This window comes from Bombus impatiens, unplaced genomic scaffold, assembly GCF_000188095.3.
Source record: "Bombus impatiens unplaced genomic scaffold, BIMP_2.2 scf_0550, whole genome shotgun sequence".
In the NCBI taxonomy this organism is placed as follows: domain Eukaryota; kingdom Metazoa; phylum Arthropoda; class Insecta; order Hymenoptera; family Apidae; genus Bombus; species Bombus impatiens.
The window spans coordinates 23,252-43,592 of NT_176969.1; the positions used below are offsets into that span (position 1 = coordinate 23,252).

Consider the following 20,341-nt stretch of genomic DNA (forward strand, 5'->3'; position numbering starts at 1 on the left):
AAAAAATCCATTCGGTTGTCGCGGAAGTAATTAGAGCAAAACCTCCTGGGATATTCGGAATAGTGCCACGCTCTAGAAGGGTGCGACAAGTTTTGAAATCATACCATTTAGTCGTTTGCCTTGTTTCAAAAATAGCACATGAGAGTCTAACTAATCGAAATAATTAATAACTATTTCTGGTGGCAGCAACTACCGTTTTGATTTAAATATAATTCGAGAAACCCAAGATTCGGCATCCAGAGTAACACATGTGGCGGATGTGAAGAGGAGAGTGAGGTGCGTTTCGTCCCGGGACTACGGGTGGACTCGTCAGTAAGGCTATGCCCGGTAGTCCCTGCCTTAGACGTAGAGGGCGTCTCGCTAGGTGCGGTATTTGTATCAATCGCTCGTATATTTGACCGCTAGCGAGTTAGACAGATAGACTCGTTGTCGTCGTAGCCCTCTAGTGTTGGGCGGTTGGTACCCGCGGATCGCCCGGGAGGTGTTGCGCCGCGTTGTTGCCTCGTCCTGTCAGCGTCCTGTTGATACCGATCCGCCACACACATAACGGTTACGAACACCGAAGATCAAGACCAGATCGTAACAAATACAGATATTTTCATGTTTAATTGTAAATGTTTATATTCCTTTCTTTGTTTGTGTCAAGATATTAAAGAGTACAATTATTTTTTGTAGTTTGAAGCAATTTTTCGTATATTTCGCTATTATATAATGAGAAAGAAGACTGAGATAGAATGTCGATTATCTGAACAAGAAAGATAATAGCTTGATAAATCAATAATAGTATTCCTGTTCGACTATTCAGACAAAACTATTTCAATATTTCCAACAGAAGAACTCCTAATTACATTTCCAGATATATTTCACATTTGGAAGCTGGGATATTCGGATATTATACAGGATGTTTTGCTTAATATATACATACAATGCAAAACAAAAGTATTATCGCATCATCACACACGGACCCCAAGTCTTCGTATAAAATTCTTTGTAAATCTGTAAAGAATGTGATTTTCTGTTTAATTTTTTTGTAAAGTGTAGCTGTCGACTCTATATATACTAATATATAATATCTAAGTATACATTTAAAAAATAGTTATAATAAAGAAAAAGAAAGATAAAACACACATAAACGTCCGTTTTCAGCGGGACAAAAGTATCGGCACACTTATGATTTTGCGGTATAAATTTATCATAACATTTGATTTACTATTTAGTATGCAATTCGTTTTTTTATAACAGCTTTCAGACGATTAGGTATTGAATTTACTAAATTTTTTGTAATTTTTGGATCTATTTTGTGCCATTCTTCAAGCAATGGTTTCTACAGTTCTTCTTGCTTAGACGTAATATGATGTTTTAATCCTTCTGCCTAATTCAGACCAAAGATCCTCTACAGGATTTAGAGCTGAGGATTGTAGAGGAGTCGTTAAAATATCCGATGTATTAAAAATGATCCATTATTTAACAATATAGGCTATGTATTTGGAATAATTATCCTGTTGAACATAACAGTCTTGTCTTAAATTTCATTTTTCTCGCACTTTTGCTTTAAAATATTTAAATATCTATATTTGTGCATAGTATTATTCAATATGGTATGTAATAATAATGTAATGGTATATTCAATAAAAACAAACTCTCCTATAGCAAAAGACATTCCCCATATTACTACCCTGACACCACTGCATTTGACGCTTTGAACAATGCCTTTTTTATCTAATCCTGTTGAGGTTTTATATCTCGGAATAGAGAGAGCAAACGCGTGGATGAATGTATTATAGAAATTCTTTATTCAGAAATGTTAAAAATTAGGATTTCCAGTGGTTTCTATTCTATGTGATAATGTATTGATAGATGGATTTATTACAGTGGATTAAACAGAAAACGATGATTATTTAACGTGAATTCAATGCAGTAGTATGATATGACAACTCTCGATTAACGACTTTTGACTCTTGATTCTCGGATGGCTAACTGAACAACAACTGCTGCTGTGCCGAAATATATTGATGGCCGTTAGGCCTATTGAAGTTTTCCGACCCTTTCGGCTTGTTGGCATTTGCACTTTATCGTCGATATTGTCTGTATGTTGACGATCTTTCCGCGGTACTATAATAGAGACTAAAGAAGTCGCTGTAAAGAGAATCGTTGTGCCAAAAACTAAACACTAGAGATGTAGAGTTTTCCTAGAAGTGAGATTCACTTCAACAAATTCAGTATTCAGTTTTCGCTAATCTAAAACCCGACCATCGCATTGAAAAATATTAAATTTAGTTTCATCTGGAAACAGTATTTTTTTCTAAAATGTTATATTTTTGTCTACATAATTAATAGTGAACTTCAATCTTTTATTATTATTGTTGTTGTTATTGTTATTATTATTACTGTTATTATATTGACTATCTTTTTTTTCTTGGTCTGTAAGCTCTCGAGGACATCCGCTTTGCGTAGCATTTATTAGATCGTATGCCAAGAAATCATTCAATCACACTTCTTACGATAAAGCAACTATAATAACAATACTATACTAATATACTATAATAATGATTACAACAATAAGTAATAATTTTTTTTATTTCCGAGCAAGATTTTCTTTGCTCATATACACATATATTTAATACATTTTAACATAATCTTTCTTTCAGCTATTGTTGTTTCTTTTCTCATTTTATTTCCCATTATTCAGGTTTCTTTTTTAAACAATCTTACTAACTAAAATCTTCTTTAACAATCTTCTTTAAAACAATCTTACTAACTAAAAAACTGACTATCAGTTTGAAGGGTGAAACTTCCGCGACATAACAGATGTGCCAACATTGGGAATATTTAGAAAAGGATATTTAGAATATTTAGAAGGTGGAATACACGTGATAACAAATTTTTCAAGTGTGCCAATGCTTTTATTCCGCTGAAAACGGACTTTTATGAGTATTTTATCTATTTTCTTTATTATAGCTATCTTTAAATTTCATAATTCATAGTACAGTTAAACTTTAGAGTCGATAGTTGTATTTTGCAAAAACATTAAATAGAGAATCACATTCTTTACAGATCTGCAAAGAATTTTATACGAAGATACTTTTGTTTGATACTTTTTGTTTGATGTATCTGTATTGAATGAAACTGAAAACTTTTTTAATTAGTTCCACTTCATAAATATAATACTGTGCAGAAGTCTTACGATTAGGCTACATGTACATTGCTGATCTTATAATGTTAATCAAACATAATCTTTGAAATCGTCTTCACAGACTATTATAAAAAAACGAATATTTAAACACTCTCTTCTTAGTGTCAAATCATTCCTTAGTTCAATAAATTTTTGAAAGTGTAATCAATATAAACTTGATATAAATCTTACAGAACATATATGCAATTGTTTGAAATGTGCCATAAAAGGAAAAGGTGTCAAAAAAGTAAATAGCTTTTGTAATGAAGTTTTTCTAAGTAGAATGGTAGAAAGTGGAAAATAAATTTATTAAAAAGTTGTTCGACAATATCCTCGAAAGGTCAATCAATGTAATGCAATCGAGAACTTATTAATTCTTAGATTTATACTTCTTATCGAAAATTAATAATAAATGACTTTAAATTTTTTCAATAGAATTCAGATTAGAAAACATAACTATAATAATAATAATAGTAAATTTATCGTTCATTAGATTACATGCCTATTACAAGAAATTTGTTTGACATATATTATATAGTTTATGTTTACATACCTACATCGATAGATACTTGCATAAAAATTAATACTGTTTTCTTAATCCTAACTTATAATCTAATTTATATTATTAACTAATTTATATTATTTATATTTATATTATATTATAATTTATATTAATTTATATTATATTTAACACTAGGTTTACAGGACCAATCAATTTGACGGATTTCAAACTTTGAAATGAAATATCCCAAAAACCATAGCATTAATTTTAACCATTTTGCATCGTAAATTAATCGTTTCATCTAAAGAATTTATACACACAATTATTTTTTCCTAGGCTTTCTTATTTTTGAAATCTGAATGTAGTATACCTATCTCTACGAAACCCGTCAAATTGACAGGTTAGTTGATTTCATAAACATTATTGTCCATTATTATTTCCCATTATTGTCTCCGCTTATTGTAAGTATTTACAATAGGATAATTGAATTTGGGCACAGTATTTTCTTTTTTTTTACTAATCCCCCTTTTCTAACAATCACGAGTAAATCCAGGAGATATAATAAAGTATTGAATAAAATTGTCAACATTAATGAAGATTGTTCTGAGGATACCTCCGTAGAAGATCAATATGAATTAGGCTAAAGCGAAGCTGACAGTGAAAGTTGTGAATACACTGAAAGTGGAGAGACAGAAGGATCTTCGGGTAGTGAAGAGGAAAACTTCTTGAAAGTGTATCGTAACAAGAAAAGGATGCGTATTTTTTCTAGTTCTGACTCCGAGGATGAAAGGACGAGCATTCCAAGTACATCCCAAAATGTAATGGGTGAAACTGAAATTGCAATTGACGGGACACAGTGGATAAAATTGAAAGCAGGCGGATCTAGGGGTAGGACGCCCGTTCGTATGATATTCAAGGATATCGCAGGGCTTACTGGCTATACTAAGAGAAATATTATGTCGGGTAACTAGTACTTTCAAATTGATAATTGACAGACACATAATGGAACACATAAAAGATTGCACTGAAACCGAGGCGCATCGAGTTTTGAAAAAAGACTGGACAATCACAGTTGCTGTGTTGCGTAGTTTTCTAGGAATTCTATATGCCCGGAGCGCATATGAAGCGAGATCATTGAAAGCCGAAAGATTACAAATAGATAAATTTGCGCTGATATTCGAAAAACGGAACAGATTTATAAGTAATAGCCAGGCTTGTTACAAGCCATATGAAAATATCTCAATAGATGAACAATTATTTCCAACGAAATAAACCTCATAAATTTGGCATTAAGTTTTGGTTAGCAGTTGACATCCAAACAAAATATATTTTGAATGGTTTTCCTTATATGGGGAAATATGAAACTCCATGCTCAAGGGAAAAAAGGACAAGATAACATTGTTTTCCTCAAATTTATATAAATCAGAAAACTGCACGCTTACTGTGTATAAAAGTAAACCTAACGTAAAAGCCCTCCTTCTAAGCACCAAACATACAGGTATACAAGTAGAAGACAATTATAAACGTGTTCCAGAAACCATTGCTTTTTATAATAAAACAAAGTTTGGTGTGGCCGTCATTGACGCAAGATGGCACGCAAATATAGTGTGAAAACAACGATTTTCCGATGGCCCCTTCAAGTTTTTTTCAATATTTTAGATTTGGCAGCGATAAGCGCGTGTATATTATGTAAAGAGTGCACCCGATCGAAAATATCCAGAAAGGAGTTTATATTTTGCCAAAGATCATTTCGCTTCATTTCTGTCACCTTTAACGTCAGAAGTGCGAAAAAGTTACCAAGTGGCCTACTGCAAAAAAAAAATAGAAGCAATAATTGTTATATATATTGCACAAAGATCATATGCGGAAAATGCACAAACAAAATTCAGTATATTTGTAAAAAATATACTCAATAAATATGATTACCCTATATCGCTAATATTATTGTTATCATTTCCATGATAATTAAAAAAAAAGACTTTTTACTTATTAACAATTTATCTAAACGTGGAGCCTAATATTGTTCAATTAAGACTTAATTTGAATAAATCGATTTTTTAAAGAAAATGCGTATTTTCGTTTATCCGTCAATTTTTTTTTTTATTTAGTTGTTTACATTCACAATTTGTCCGATTTGGACATTTGGTAGAATTTTCCGTCAATTTGACAGGTGCTCGTAGAGATAGGTATATAAGAAACGCCCGTAAACCTAGTGTCAATACAGTAGAAATTTATCCTTGAATCTTAGTTCCGACAAAATGATAGTTACACGATTAATGTCCGGTGCCAACCCAATTATTTTCATTAATGCCTGGATAAAGTACACGAACTCTTTTGCTTACTGGATGTCTCTTAAAATCAGCATTTGTGGAAAATTCCATCTTTCTCCCCTCGCTCTATTGAGGTGTGGGTATACACTTAAAAGATGATTCAAATTTTCTACTTTGTCCATATTACAAAGTCGGCAAAACTCAGTCATTTAATTTTAACGTACTTCCATTATCATAGTTAATCCACGTCTCGTGCCTAGTGGACAACCTTATTTGAGCTATAATTCTGCTATATACCCTTTGGGTCTTCAATTTTGGGTATTCTTCACAGTTGGGCTTCGTTAGATCTTTAATATATTACAAATTGGCCAGATTTCAGTGTTTTTGTCGGTCCTCTGTGAAAAATTTAGTTTCCACTCTATTGCTTAAAAAATATACCAACTCCGAAAATTTATTTTCATGATTCAGAAATCCAGCAAACAAATTCCATCAAATACCTTAGTCTTCATTTGGACAACAAACTAAACTAGAAAATCCATATTCGAGAGAAAATTAAACAAATAAAAACTAATAGAAAAACTATTAAATGTCTCATAACCAGAAACTCCAAGTTGAATACAAACAGTGAATACAAACAGTAAAATAAGCTATAGATCTACAAAACAATTACCAAACTCATATGGACATATGTAATTCAACCCTGAAGCATGGCTGTCAAATCCCATATAAAGAAAGTAGAAAATCTACAATTCTAAGAACAACATTATACACATTGAGATATGTAAGAAACAATGACATAAAGAAGATTAACTAAAAATCCCAACAGTGGAGTACATTAACACAGGGTAAAAAGCCATCTTGCTAAAAGTTGCTATTCAAGCTTATCCAGATGTCTCAAAAGGAAACACTTTTTACATCTATTTACACCTAATAACCGACATATGGTTTCATACCGATACAACGTTAACTTTCAAATAAATAAATAAATAAAATAAATGTAAGTAATTGTAACTATACAATTAGATACAGTTAGTAAAAAAAACATCTAAAAAAAGATCTATTCCTTATATTAGGTAATTGATTTATTATTTGTTTGGTTATTTGATTGGTTATTTGTGGAACGTCTCCTCCGTTTATTTCTCTTAATTTATCTTGTAATAAAATATGCCAACTGCAACTTCTGTAGTTGAATATGCTACTACCAAATACTACTCGCATGTAGCGTTGCTGATGTCACTTGAATAGATGTAGTCTTCGTTCCCAATTTCGCATTTTGCTCTACCTTTGCTCATGAAATAGTTAGTCCATCCGAGAAGTCCTGATGCATAAGAGTGTACTCCTAAATATGTATACGTTTTTATTACTTCTAGTGTTGACTCGTTATACCTGTATTCTTTAACTTGTTTCTTTTTCTTCCTTGCTTTTTGGACAATTATTATTTTTGACTTATCTATGTTTACTGTTAAACCATTTTCCTAAACATACTGTAACAATGTTCGTTGCGAAATCTCTATCTCACTTGTCCTTCTCCCACAAATCCTTCAATACACTTTATGACTTGTCCTTCATCCACAAATGTAACTCTTAACGATACGTTCTCGTCAATAGTTTTAATCACTCTCATCATCACGAACTCAGTTTCATGCAAAACAGCTTTGAGAATTTTGAAAAATCTATGAATAGTGCTAGTAATTTCCCATTTCTTTTCTTTGGGGTGCTTTTGGAGTGCATTTTCTTTTAGTCGGAGTGTTTTTTTGGTATTCAACATCAACAAGTTATTTTTGCACCCCTTTGTTTACTCTAACTCTTGCTTGTCCTTCCGGAAGGATTTCATAATTATTATAATTTATTAGAATAATATAACTCTTGGTAACAAATGGTTTTAACAACTATTTCCTATGTTGAATCACAAACTGTTTCATGAATACAACATTCTGATTAATCGTTTCCTTGATAATTTAATTTAACCCCTTAACCTACGATCTACGTATGAGAATTTTGGTCCGAAAACGTAAACAAGCTATTATATGTAGTATCGTGGAAAAGGGCTTACGAAATATCAAGTCAACCATAAACAATGTCGCGAGAGCCGAGGCGCCATCGGGTCCAGTTCCGTCGGGAGTGTCAGTTGAGAAGTCAGAGAGAGTCAGTGGAGAAGCCGCAGAGTGTGAGTGGAGAAGCCAGAGAGTATGAATCGAGAAATTGAGAGCTGAGTATGATAATAAGACGTACGACGATATTGTAATCAATTTTTTGTATTGAGTATTGCTTGTTATACTAAACTTAACTCCAAATAAAACATCATTATTTGTCCTCACTCTAAGACCCATTTAAGTTACTACGTATATATTATATATTATATTTTGCCTGATCATCGTACTACGGGCTATGCCTGTAATATTTACGTTTGGTCCAATCACCTAATACGGGCTATGCCCGTGATATTTAGGTTTGGCCTGGTCATCGTACTACGGGCTATGCCCATAATTGTAGGTTAAAGGGTTAAATGTTACATGAAGCCAGCAAAAAACCAAATTATTACTTAAGAATATGTACATAGATATTTCGGTACTTCTAAATTATTACAGATATATAAAATATGTTTTAAATGAAACACTTCAATCTAATTTTAGCTTTTGAACTTATCTCAGGCAACCATATACATATTGTTAATAGATATTGACAAAGGCAATAATTGATATTAGTTAGTACAATTAAAAGAGCAATAATCGAAGGTGAATGAATACTAGTCCTACAGACATCAATAATCATTCAATGTTGGTGTGTTATCGCGATTGAAACAACTATATGTTTCCAGCTACATTCTAAAAGTTTATGTAGATTTTATGAAGTGTTAGATATTTATTAGTAATAAACGGAATTCCTGAGTAATAGATATATATCTTGTTTTAATTTGAATTTTTCAGAGAATTTGAACCTACTTATAACAGGCAATAACAATAAAGAAACGTTCTTCGATCATATGTTTTAAAATATAAAAAAATATCAATCTTTAAGCGAATTGCGACAACTGTTCAAATAATTGTGCACGGTATCGTACGTAGGTAAGATTTAAACTCCCTTCTGACACAATATTCCTCATACGACACAAAAAATATCAATCGATCTACTATAGAATGATCTAAGTTGATCACTAGACCCCAGATTTTTATGCATTGATAAGAAATTTGAAGGTACTGAAATGCACAAAATGCGTATGATGTGCAAAAACCTATAACGTATTCAAATTAGAATATTCGTTATATTATTTACTAAACAAAATGTTCCTGTGTCTCGTTTCTCTAATCGTATTCATAAAAATAAGAATTCGCATAAATAGGTGCAATCTGCTAATCACGTTATCCTTTACGTAACAAAAGGATCAACAGCATCATGGAGGAACTCAAGCAAAGGAAAATAAACAACGGAAAGAAGACTCACGTTGGTGGTGTACCGTTTTGCCCGCTGCTCAGTTCCGTGATGTGCATCGCCTGCAGAGTTTGCATAGCCGCGCATATCTTGCGATTCCGGCACTCCTCGTAGAAAACAAGACTGAACCCGTAGGTTCTGTGCCCGTCCTCCTTGGTGAGCACGAACGAGTGAAACGTTGGTTCCACCGAGTGTTTCTGGGTTCGGAATCTCAGGCCGCTTGGCAGGCAGAGCTGCAAGATTGAATATCTAATGAACAGACGTTGCACACAACGCCTTTTCATTTCTTCACTATTTCTTTTCTTCGTCTTTTCTTCCTCTACTTTTTACCATTCGCAACTAGGACGCGGTAGCCTATATAACGCTGTTGATCGCGAACAATGTGTACCCAGTTTACCGTATATACGTCGAGTATTTTGCACTCTTAATTTTACGTCCCAGTAATTCTGTTAGAGCTTGGCGAAAAGTACCTACCGTGCCTTTTCCTTTTTCTATATTCGAGGGTGTTTTCGAGAGAAGCCACTCAAGGTAAGTTTCGTGGAATCGGATAGATAAATGAAAAATGTTCTATTTTAAAAGAACTTTTTAATTGTTACGAAAATAAATATTTCATCTCAAAATCAACTAAAAACGTTAAATTTTAAAAAATCCTGTTAAAGAAAATGAAAAATATAGCTGAGCATCTTGTCTCTTCGTGTAAGGTATCAAATTTATCTAAAAAAAAGTCATTGATAATGTAAAAATAAAATTAAAAATATGAGAAATATAATTTGTATAAAATGTTAAAGACAGGAATATAGCATATATTCTTTAGGCATTCAAACGACCAACTGCGAAAATATCTTTACTATATGTATATAAAATACTTTATACTTTTAATCTTTCAATTTACTGATTCTATCAAACTTTGTCAAAAGCACTGTTCCTCTTCTTTCTTCTATCTTTAACAAAATTTTCAACGGAACTACATGAAGTCACGCGATAGAAATGGTTGAATAAATAAAGAGCAGTGATGTTTTTTCTGAGTGAGTATATTCCCCGGTAAGGAACTTTTAAGAAAGTATAGTTTGAGAAACGTATATTTTTCGCGGGCACTTTTAGGGCGTATAGAGTGTTGAATTTTTATAATAATTATACTTTATTAGTATTTTATAGGTACGTTTAAAAATACATAAATTGACGAGTAGAGTAAAAATATGTAGAAATTGGCATTATTAATATGATTCTCATTTTAGTTTTTAGATCGTGAAAAGATGCATTAGTATGTTATCTGATGAAGTTTAGAAAGTATTAATATAAATTTACAAGATTTATATGAGTTTCATGTCTACTTGTAACTCTAATACGAATTTGAGCTATCTTTAAATGACGAACACAATAATAATAATTCTTTTTTAATTTCAATATCGTTTAGCATATAGGGTACAGGATATAAGATATCGATTAGGAAATATTATACTTATACCGAAGATGCTAAAACATGATCCATTAAAACATTAGGTGCAAACCTTTTGACTGTTATTGTTCTCTTTTTTCTTGCTCTCATTGGTGCCCTTTGGTTTTAGACTTTGATGGTTAATTACTGTCTATATTTTTAACATTATACACTGAGACATTAAATGGTAAATGAGACATATAAAATTTCATAGTTTTATCTGTACCATTCAAGAAATAATGGTATGATCATATAATGATGTGACAACATGATCAATTATGTAATTGATCAATTATGTAATTGATCATGTAACTGATCAATTATGTAATTATGTAATTCGTATGAAGATTGGTATAACATAATTGAAAAAAATTTCGTTTATATTAAGCTAAATTTTCTTTATAATCGCTTAAAACCATTATTTCTTTGTACTTTTAAATAAAACATGTTAATTGTTTCTACTTTTGATAATTATAATAGCCAATCATTTGTTCTTTACGTTCTCATAGTGCATTCACACTTTGAAAAAAGAAATTGATGAAAACTGTTATTGAATATCACTCTACCAACCAGTATTTAGAAATACCCCATAATGATTATTAAAAGCATGCAGGGAAGGAAGAAAATCACATATGGTCCAAATGATCTGTGATAAAGTTCTAGGTAATACGTAATTCCCTAGTTTCTAAGGTTAACAAAAATTAAAATCAATTCGTACGAATATCGTGAAATTTTGCAAAAATTGTGTTTCTCACATTATGATTCTCAGAAACGATAATTGTTGTTAATAACGTACCATGCATACAGCGTGTTCGTCGAAGGGGTTCCATGGTACAGAATCAGGATAATGTCCCAAAACTTTGCTTTTATACGCTCGGTCCAGAGGTGTACATTGTAAGGAGTCACCTGAAATAAAGAGGACAATATTTTGTTAAATTTCTAAGTTATATAAAACATTTTAATCACTCGCGTGCATGTGCATGTACATAATTACCCACGTATAATTATGATATAAAAAGGATAATAATACAAAAAATTTATGTTTTCGTAATATTTTTTCTCTCCTTGGATTTCATGCTATTTTCTTCGCAATAAACATTAATTTATATTAGTTTGCTCTAGTTCTGTCTAAGTTAAACAAATCCAACGGATCCTTTCTTTTTCAAGGACGTTGGGCCAAAAGATAAAAATGCATGTATTGTATTATATTACATTATATTATATTACATTATATTACATTATATTATGTTATATTATGTTATATTACGTTATATTACGTTATATCATGTTATATCATGTTATATCATGTTATATCATGTTATATCATGTTATATTACCTTATATTATCTTATCTTATATTATATTATATTATATTATATTATATTATATTATATTATAATTGAAGAAATATTATTTCTTTAATAATTAATGTATAAAGATGACAACATTTATGAAAACTGAATAATTTAGTTATTTTTACCTATACTGATTAATCCTCGACTGATATTGATGCGTTAAATGACCATAACTAACTAGATTAGATTCCTTATCTTTAAGGTATTCAGGGTATTTTTATTATTTTGTTGTGTATGTTATATATCGCGTAAAATATAGAACACAAAATAAATTTAATATTTTAATATTAAGCAATCCCTATTTTTAATTGTAGTGGTTATTTATTTCCCAACGATAGCAGTTGAGAGATAAAATCAGATAAGTGCATTTATTAATCAATTTTTTAGTTTCCTTACAAGCATCGACTTTCTTTTAATACTAGATCTGCCAAGAATATTCATTGAAGAAATATTATTTCTTTAATAATTAATGTATAAAGATGACAACATTTATGAAAACTGAATAATTTAGTTATTTTTACCTATACTGATTAATCCTCGACTGATATTGATGCGTTAAATGACCATAACTAACTAGATTAGATTCCTTATCTTTAAGGTATTCAGGGTATTTTTATTATTTTGTTGTGTATGTTATATATCGCGTAAAATATAGAACACAAAATAAATTTAATATTTTAATATTAAGCAATCCCTATTTTTAATTGTAGTGGTTATTTATTTCCCAACGATAGCAGTTGAGAGATAAAATCAGATAAGTGCATTTATTAATCAATTTTTTAGTTTCCTTACAAGCATCGACTTTCTTTTAATACTAGATCTGCCAACTTTTCATATGCAATCAAATATATTGTACATAGTTAACTAAGAGTAAATATTAATATTAAAAAATATATGTACATACTTACATGTTTTTGTAATTAGAAAGACAAAAAATCTGATATTAATCATTTTGATTGGTTTGGTAGTTCTAGTGTTAATTATGTTAAACATTTACTAATAGTGATTATGTTCCTTAAAGAAACATGAACAATTTAGGCGATGCAACTAATATGTTCATCATTTGACTTTTTGATTACTTGTAATAAATCTTTACAAAACTGTTAATTATTCTCCATTCTAAAGAAATTAATTATTTTGTACCGGCAAACTAAAAAAAAACGCATGCGTTAAAGATTAATTAAATTCACATGTTGTGGGTACATTGTCTTCAAGTAAGTTAAAAGCCTGACATTTATAATCATAAACAACACGTTATGAAAATGATGAGTTGTAATGCTTGTTACGATAAGTGGAGACCGTGACCTTTTAACCAAATACTTAAACATGTTCTTCTCTTTAATCAATCTTCGAGTCTTTTCTTAGAGCTAAACGAGGTAGAATCTACACATGTTACAAATTTGTTCAAAATTTGTTCTTTCCGTTTCTTATAAAATTTTATATTATACTTGAATAATATTTAATGTCACACTAGAAAACAAAAAAATTACAATAACGTAACACAATTATTTGTCAGGAATTGCACGACTGCAATCTTCTGTGTAAATATTTTTAGCATATTGAACAATAGAAGTTGCGTTGATCTTACAGTAATTGCATATCATAATCACAATAAAATGATATATTTTTTATGATCTTATATGTATGTACTATCTTATTTTAATGATAGTTATAATACATGGACTTTAAAAAAATAAAAACCTAACCTAGGATATTAAATTTAAAAATTGAATTTAATCGCATCATAATATTTTATCCTATACAGCTACGACGATTATACAGAATGAAACCATTACAGTTTGAGGCCCCGCACATTAGCGACAATTTGTCCTGCGATAGTTTTATCGTTTACGATTAGGGCAACCATCCATATGAATGTGCGCGTATTTGATGACACGGTTACTGGTCTTCTATTTTTGCTCTGGCTCGCATCAATCAAAGTTCAATTTTTTCCTCTAATAATGCCATATACAGATGTTAAAGCAACAGCGATTTTGCCGCTAGTGCTAGCCTCTGACTCATCTGACCTGTAATTTTACAATTAAAGATATGCACTCTACTTTTGAACACTAGTGTACATTTCTATCCTCGACCGCAAGATATTCTAAAACATTATATAATTTTCAACGCCAACATCCCTACACAATCATATCCAATCTCCAAACCTCGTAACACTTTCGAGCCAAGTATTTGACAGAAGTCTCTCTTCACAGACAGAGTATCATCACAGCGAAACAATTAGTGTAAATTCCTCGTTGCACGAGAAACGTTCAAGTCGGTCAACCATTCTACGGGAAAAGTGATATGTATATGTGTTCCAGATGAGACAAAAAAGACGCACACACATATAGAAAAGGGAGAGATTCGACATTTAAAAAAGAGTTTTAGCAGGGGTGCATTTACTTTACTCCAGTTTGCACATTGTTCTTGGTTCAGTACAGCCTAAGTACATCTTGGAAGCTGCAATTCCTACAGCAAGAAAAGAAGTGAGAGAGAGAGAGAGAGAGAGAGAGAGAGAAATAGAGGAGGAAGAGGGCTCTCCTCCTTTCCTCAGAAAAATTAGAGTCTCTCCACGACAGCGTCGGCAACTTGTTATTGAACGCGGTACATATCCCAGAGCAACTCGACCTGAATGAGACTGTTGAAAGTCTTGGCGATGTTCCAGTTGCCTCGCACACGATAGACACAACAGCACCCTTGTACGGGGTTAATCGTTTATGATCGAACAACTGCCCAGGACGGCAGTGAAATGCATATGATGTGGGCTCGTCGAGCGAGAATTTGATTACATGGGGTGCATAATTGTTGGCTAACGGAAACGGATTCTCAGCGAAGACAGGACATTATCAAATATTTATTTAAATAATAACATATTTAGAAAATAAGTTATTTTAATATTTTTTATTCTATTTCAGTGATTTTCAATCTTTTTCATCCCGTGACACACATAAACCAATTATTAAAATTTTACGTTACATTAAAAAATATATTATATTTGGTTCAAGACGGGACATTTACACTGTACGGCTATGATTGTATTGGCTGTTACCATTTTTTTTATTTGTCAATATAATTGAATAAATTATTACATGCTTTAGACATTTCTGTTGCACATTGGTTGAAGGTCGCTAAGTTTGAAATTGAATTTCACCTTGAAACTATAATCTCTAGTACACGGAATTTCTATTTCAAAATTCTAATGCGTAAATCGAAGTACATATACTATATACCTTCACGTATTAATTAACATATAAGATATTCCATTGATGTTCAACAATGCAGATTTTTTCGTTTTTTTAAGTAATAAATGAAAAAATTCTGCAACGAGCTGAATCAGATGCTGCTAAGTCAATCAATATATGGAGATGATCCATAATTTCCCAGTTTAATTCTTGAACCCTTTTTGAAATTATAAAACTCATAGATACTTACGAGCTTTCAAAACAAAATTTACTGTCTAAAATTTACTCAATTAAATAAATTGCGTCAAGGTTTAGATATAGGTTTTTAAATATATAGCTACGTCGGAGTTAATAGTTAACGTAGTTAACAGTCGTGTGCAAAAGTTTTCAATCAGATATCTTGCTGCATAATGCTGTGCATAATTTCCTTTCTTAATTCAATTTCTAAAAATGGACCAATCCTTTGAAATACGGCCAAAACCATTATCCATTACCATCGTATTTTAATGTTAGTATCTGATATCTCACATCATATTTTTCCAACAGGACGTCTTCTATATCGTCCATTTACCAGAAAATGCCACATCTTTCCAATCGTCGATTGTTCAATTTAAATTCTGATTCTTCTTACTAATGAAAGGATATTTTGTACCTGATCTAGCTAAAAGATGTAAACGTCTTGTCACAGTCGAGCGACTAATATTAGCAATTCTTTCCTCACGTATTTCGTAGGCTATTTAAAAAGTAGTCTTTTTTGTATCTACCGTAGATTTTCTTTTTATTAGTTGGTCAACTCTTTTAATACTTTTTCATGGTCTTTTACATTGTGGTTACTTTTCTAGACTCTTTTCAGAATGATATTTTTTCATAATGTCATTTACCGTAGATTTCCCGATTGTTAATATTGCAGCGATCTCGTGAGACGGTTTGCCAATTTTTGACAAATCAACTATTCTCCCGATAATCAATAGAAGTATTTTCATGTCTTCCTTAAGTGCTGCGACCATGCATTAGTAACTAATTCTGATATGTTGACATCCATATGCAATGCAAATAAAGCGTAATAAACTTTGAATACATTTGGAGATACGCCTGGCCGGAAACTTTTGAAAGCGTCGTATTGACGATTTTGTAAACATCTAATATAAAGGATAATAAAGAGTTTATTGTTTGTAACACTGTTTTCTCTTAGTTGTCGTAGCCGTATATCCAGTAATAGTTCACACTGATCTACATATCGCTTTTAGTAAATAATATATAAGATATATGTGACCGGAAATTTTTGTACGCTAGCGTATACTCAAAACATTTCATGCCGGAAAAATATGTCTTTTTCATATTATCACTTAACCACTAGTCATATAAAAATACATACACGTGTCCTTTTTTATTGATTTTGTAACATTGTGTAAATCTTTTCACAGAGTAATTTTAAATTGAAATATAAGAATTCTATATATTTGTAATGGACGTACTTTTATGTAATTAGTAATTAAGTAGAAATATGGACAAGACTTCTATGAAAATGTAAAATACGAATTCGTTACTTGCGATAATATCATTTTAAAAATAATGATCAAATAATCAATTTGAAAAATATTTAAAAAATGATGAAAATGAAATGATAGGTCTCCTTTTCATAAATAAAAGAAAAGGAACGATTCAATAATCATTAATACGTATATCCATTTCGGCGTGTTACCAAGAAGCGGGCTCGGTTTTACAATAATTGCTTATTTAAGATATCCCACTCCTGCTTCCATCGCTCACGCTTTTCTCGTGTTTCTTTGGCCTTGTTATTATCCACTCCAACTTACTATACTAAATTATATTCTATTGTTCTAACCTGTACTATACTATGCTATCTTTGGTTTCCTAACTCTACATATATTCACATCTTCTCTCATCCGTTTGTACTTTTACATCTTTTTTCTTATTGCACTATCCTTCTTTCATATTGTTGCTTATAACATATTTCTTAAGCGTTGTACCTGCTTCCTTAAACAATTCCAATTGCCTGCAACATTTCACCACTTCCTCTTTGAATTCCTCTGCAACTGTCTCCCCGTTCCTTAAACGTGGTTTTATTTAGTTTTTCGCATTTGAAAAGCAGCTTATTATTTCTGTGTATCCTTGCATAACATACACTTCCTCCCCTTTTCACTATCTCGACATTTATTGTCGTCTTCCAGATTTTCATACGTGATACTTGTCTTTAATTTTTGTATCGACATTTTCTTTTCTGTTCTGTAGATATTTCGGTAGTTGTGTGTGTGATTTCATCTCCTTGCAAACCTCATTGTATTTTCCTTGTAATTTTCCATGTAATGTTTATCTGTCTATTTCAATCCTTTTTACCTTCAATTTTTCCACTCATCTTTCCCCTTCTTCTTTTCTGTTTTTCTATACGTGCTTAGTTATAACCGCTTTCATTGGTACATTTTATCCTTTACTCTCCCCATTTCGTTTCCCTCTGACTTTTAATCTTCTCCTCCACGCACTTTTCCAGTAATATTATTCAAAAATCATTATTATACATTTACAAAATGAATATATTCTACATATTTATGAAATAAATAGAAACTTCATAATAATAATTGTAAGAAATTCAATTTTTTCAGATGTAAAATTTACGTCACGATAGAAATTCACGATTATTGCCCAGAGAAAAGATTCTTTCAAAATGACAAATTCGTAATTTTTCATAGAAATTTTATAGATTTATGATGGCGCATTTTTTATGTTTGAATGATCTTTTGTAAAGTATATGAATAAAAGAGCTTGCGTTTCTTATTGCGTTATAAACATTATCCTATCCCTTGCATCTTAATTTCTTTGATACAAGTTTTATACTGTAGTTGCCGGTAGTTCTAGTCAGGAATGGGCACTTTTTATTTGAAGTAAAGGTAATAAATAAATAGATCAAATAATTTCTCCAAACAATATTACAAATGAATTTATTTAAAAATAAAGTCGTTTTCAAATATATTCCAGAATTTAATTTGAGAAATAAATTATTTCCATATTATTTCGTTGCCAGATATTTGATCATTTCAAATAAGACTAGAAGGCAGAGGATAAGAAATGATTGTTTCTCTCGTATACGAAATATTGTATATTTATTTGTTATGAAATGTTTGCCTTAAGAATAACTGAATACTGTAATATTTCGTCAGATCAAGGAGCGCGAAAGTTACGAAAATGTATTTTATAATATTTTAAATCAGAATAATTAAAATTTATGTTCCTGTTTTTATGTACTCAGAAATGCTGATATATATTGACGGATATAGAGTAATTATAAAGTTATTTTCATGATACAGCATGCTGTAATTTCGTTAATGCTTATAAAATTAAGTTTCGAAGTTTCAAAAGACTTCCCTACTTTTCTTTTAGTTGTTGGAGTTTAGAAATATCGATTTAAGTTAGCAGATCCTTCTTTTAGGAAAGTTAAAATTCAAAAAAGTTACGGAAAGGTAGAGAAGAAAAAGCGAAAGAGTTGAAATACGAGTGTCCTGCAGTCCAAGTGACTTGTAAACTGGTTGTAAAGTGGTTGTAGAAAGTAGTTACTCGGATTTAAAGTGACTTCTGCTTGTTTAAATCGATTGTTTCCTTTTTGCAAACTTTTAACTTTGTTTGGACAAAAATTGTCATATGTGTCCTTCTATTTTACTAATGATATATAGTGAACTACCATCGCATTTATGAAAATTAAAACAAAAATAAAATTCTTAATTTTTAATCTAATTTAAAACACTAGTAAACGTGGTTTATTTTAACAAATATAACAAATATGTATGGTGCATATAATAAGCAAAGTTGTAATCAGAAGACAAGTAATGAAAGAATCTATTTTTTAATTTATTGTAACAATAAATTAAAAATTGTTCTAAATTTTTTAACTGTCACAATTAGAATAAAAACAAGATGTATACAAAATCTCCCATGAATGATTCATTATTATACACAATGCAATATTTATTTATATTTCGTGGTAGATATAAGTGAAACAAAAGAGATTCTATGACTCAAGCTAAAGCTCAAATTGAGAATAACAAAATTGCATTGTAAACTTCGTTTTCGAGAAAATCGAGTTTGGAAACTTATCAAGTAGCCTGTTGTTATGTGTTTACTTAACAAATTTCTGATTCGATGGGCTATTGAAGAAAGTTATTTTACGCGTGAAAGTAAAGTAAAGAAAAGAAAGTAGAGTAAATTGGAGAATGAAGTCTGTTCGCCTAGTCTCGTTTTCGAGAAAAGTGAATTTGAAAATTTATTGGGTTCGCATGCATCGAGCTTATTCTTGACTAAATATATTCAAATTCTATTTTCTTTAAAACGAGACCTTAAAAGAGAAAGCCGCTAGCAATCAGAAAAAGAATCTTCGAGGTTTCCCCCAACGTTTCCACGCTTAATTTACCCCAAATTTCATCTCGAAGCTCAAATCAAAACAATCCTTTTACCCATCCAAAATTAATCTCTTGTTACACATCTCTAACTATTGCGAATTTTCACCCACTGTTATCTCAAATAATTTTCCCCACAACAAAACAGGTTCAAAGTGTAGAAGAGTTTACAAGCAACTATAAAAATCTGTTGCAACTTGGTGAGAAACATGCAAGATTTGCATAATACTTCCGTCTAGACGATTTTTTCCTAAGATGCGCTTTCCTAAAGGCGCGAATGTACCGGCCACATAAGTTTATGAACGTTTGTGAAACTCTTTGTAGAAATCTCTATTTCACGTGTAACATGTTCGTGTTTTATTTCGTGCAGTTTTTAACAAGTGCATGGGTACACAGGTATAAAAATATGCGGCTGTACATGTAATAATACATAACGTTTATATTTTATTTCGCGTGATTATTAATACAGAACAAAATAATCGAATATTTAAGTACATTTATGCAAGTAATTTGTGAAACAAATATGTGATACAAGCATTGAATTTGAAACATATGTATATGCCCAATTCACGACTAACTACTAAGAACTA

At 31.0% G+C, this 20,341-nt stretch overlaps 1 protein-coding gene across 5 annotated transcripts in view; it reads right to left on the bottom strand.

The window, feature by feature from the left end:
• The window catches only part of LOC100742988 (DENN domain-containing protein 5B), a 26,118-nt gene extending 14,377 nt beyond the window's left edge, over positions 1-11,741 (bottom strand). For all 5 annotated transcript variants that reach the window (XM_033322091.1, XM_012388558.3, XM_033322092.1 and 2 more), the window contains exons 1-2: positions 11,605-11,741; positions 9,386-9,606 (exon numbers count right to left, since the gene is read on the bottom strand). In XM_033322091.1, coding sequence (XP_033177982.1) covers positions 9,386-9,606; positions 11,605-11,607 — 224 coding nt within the window. In that variant the 5' untranslated portion in view covers positions 11,608-11,741. The remainder of the gene's footprint in view (positions 1-9,385; positions 9,607-11,604) is intronic.
• Positions 11,742-20,341: the final 8,600 nt, after the last annotated feature.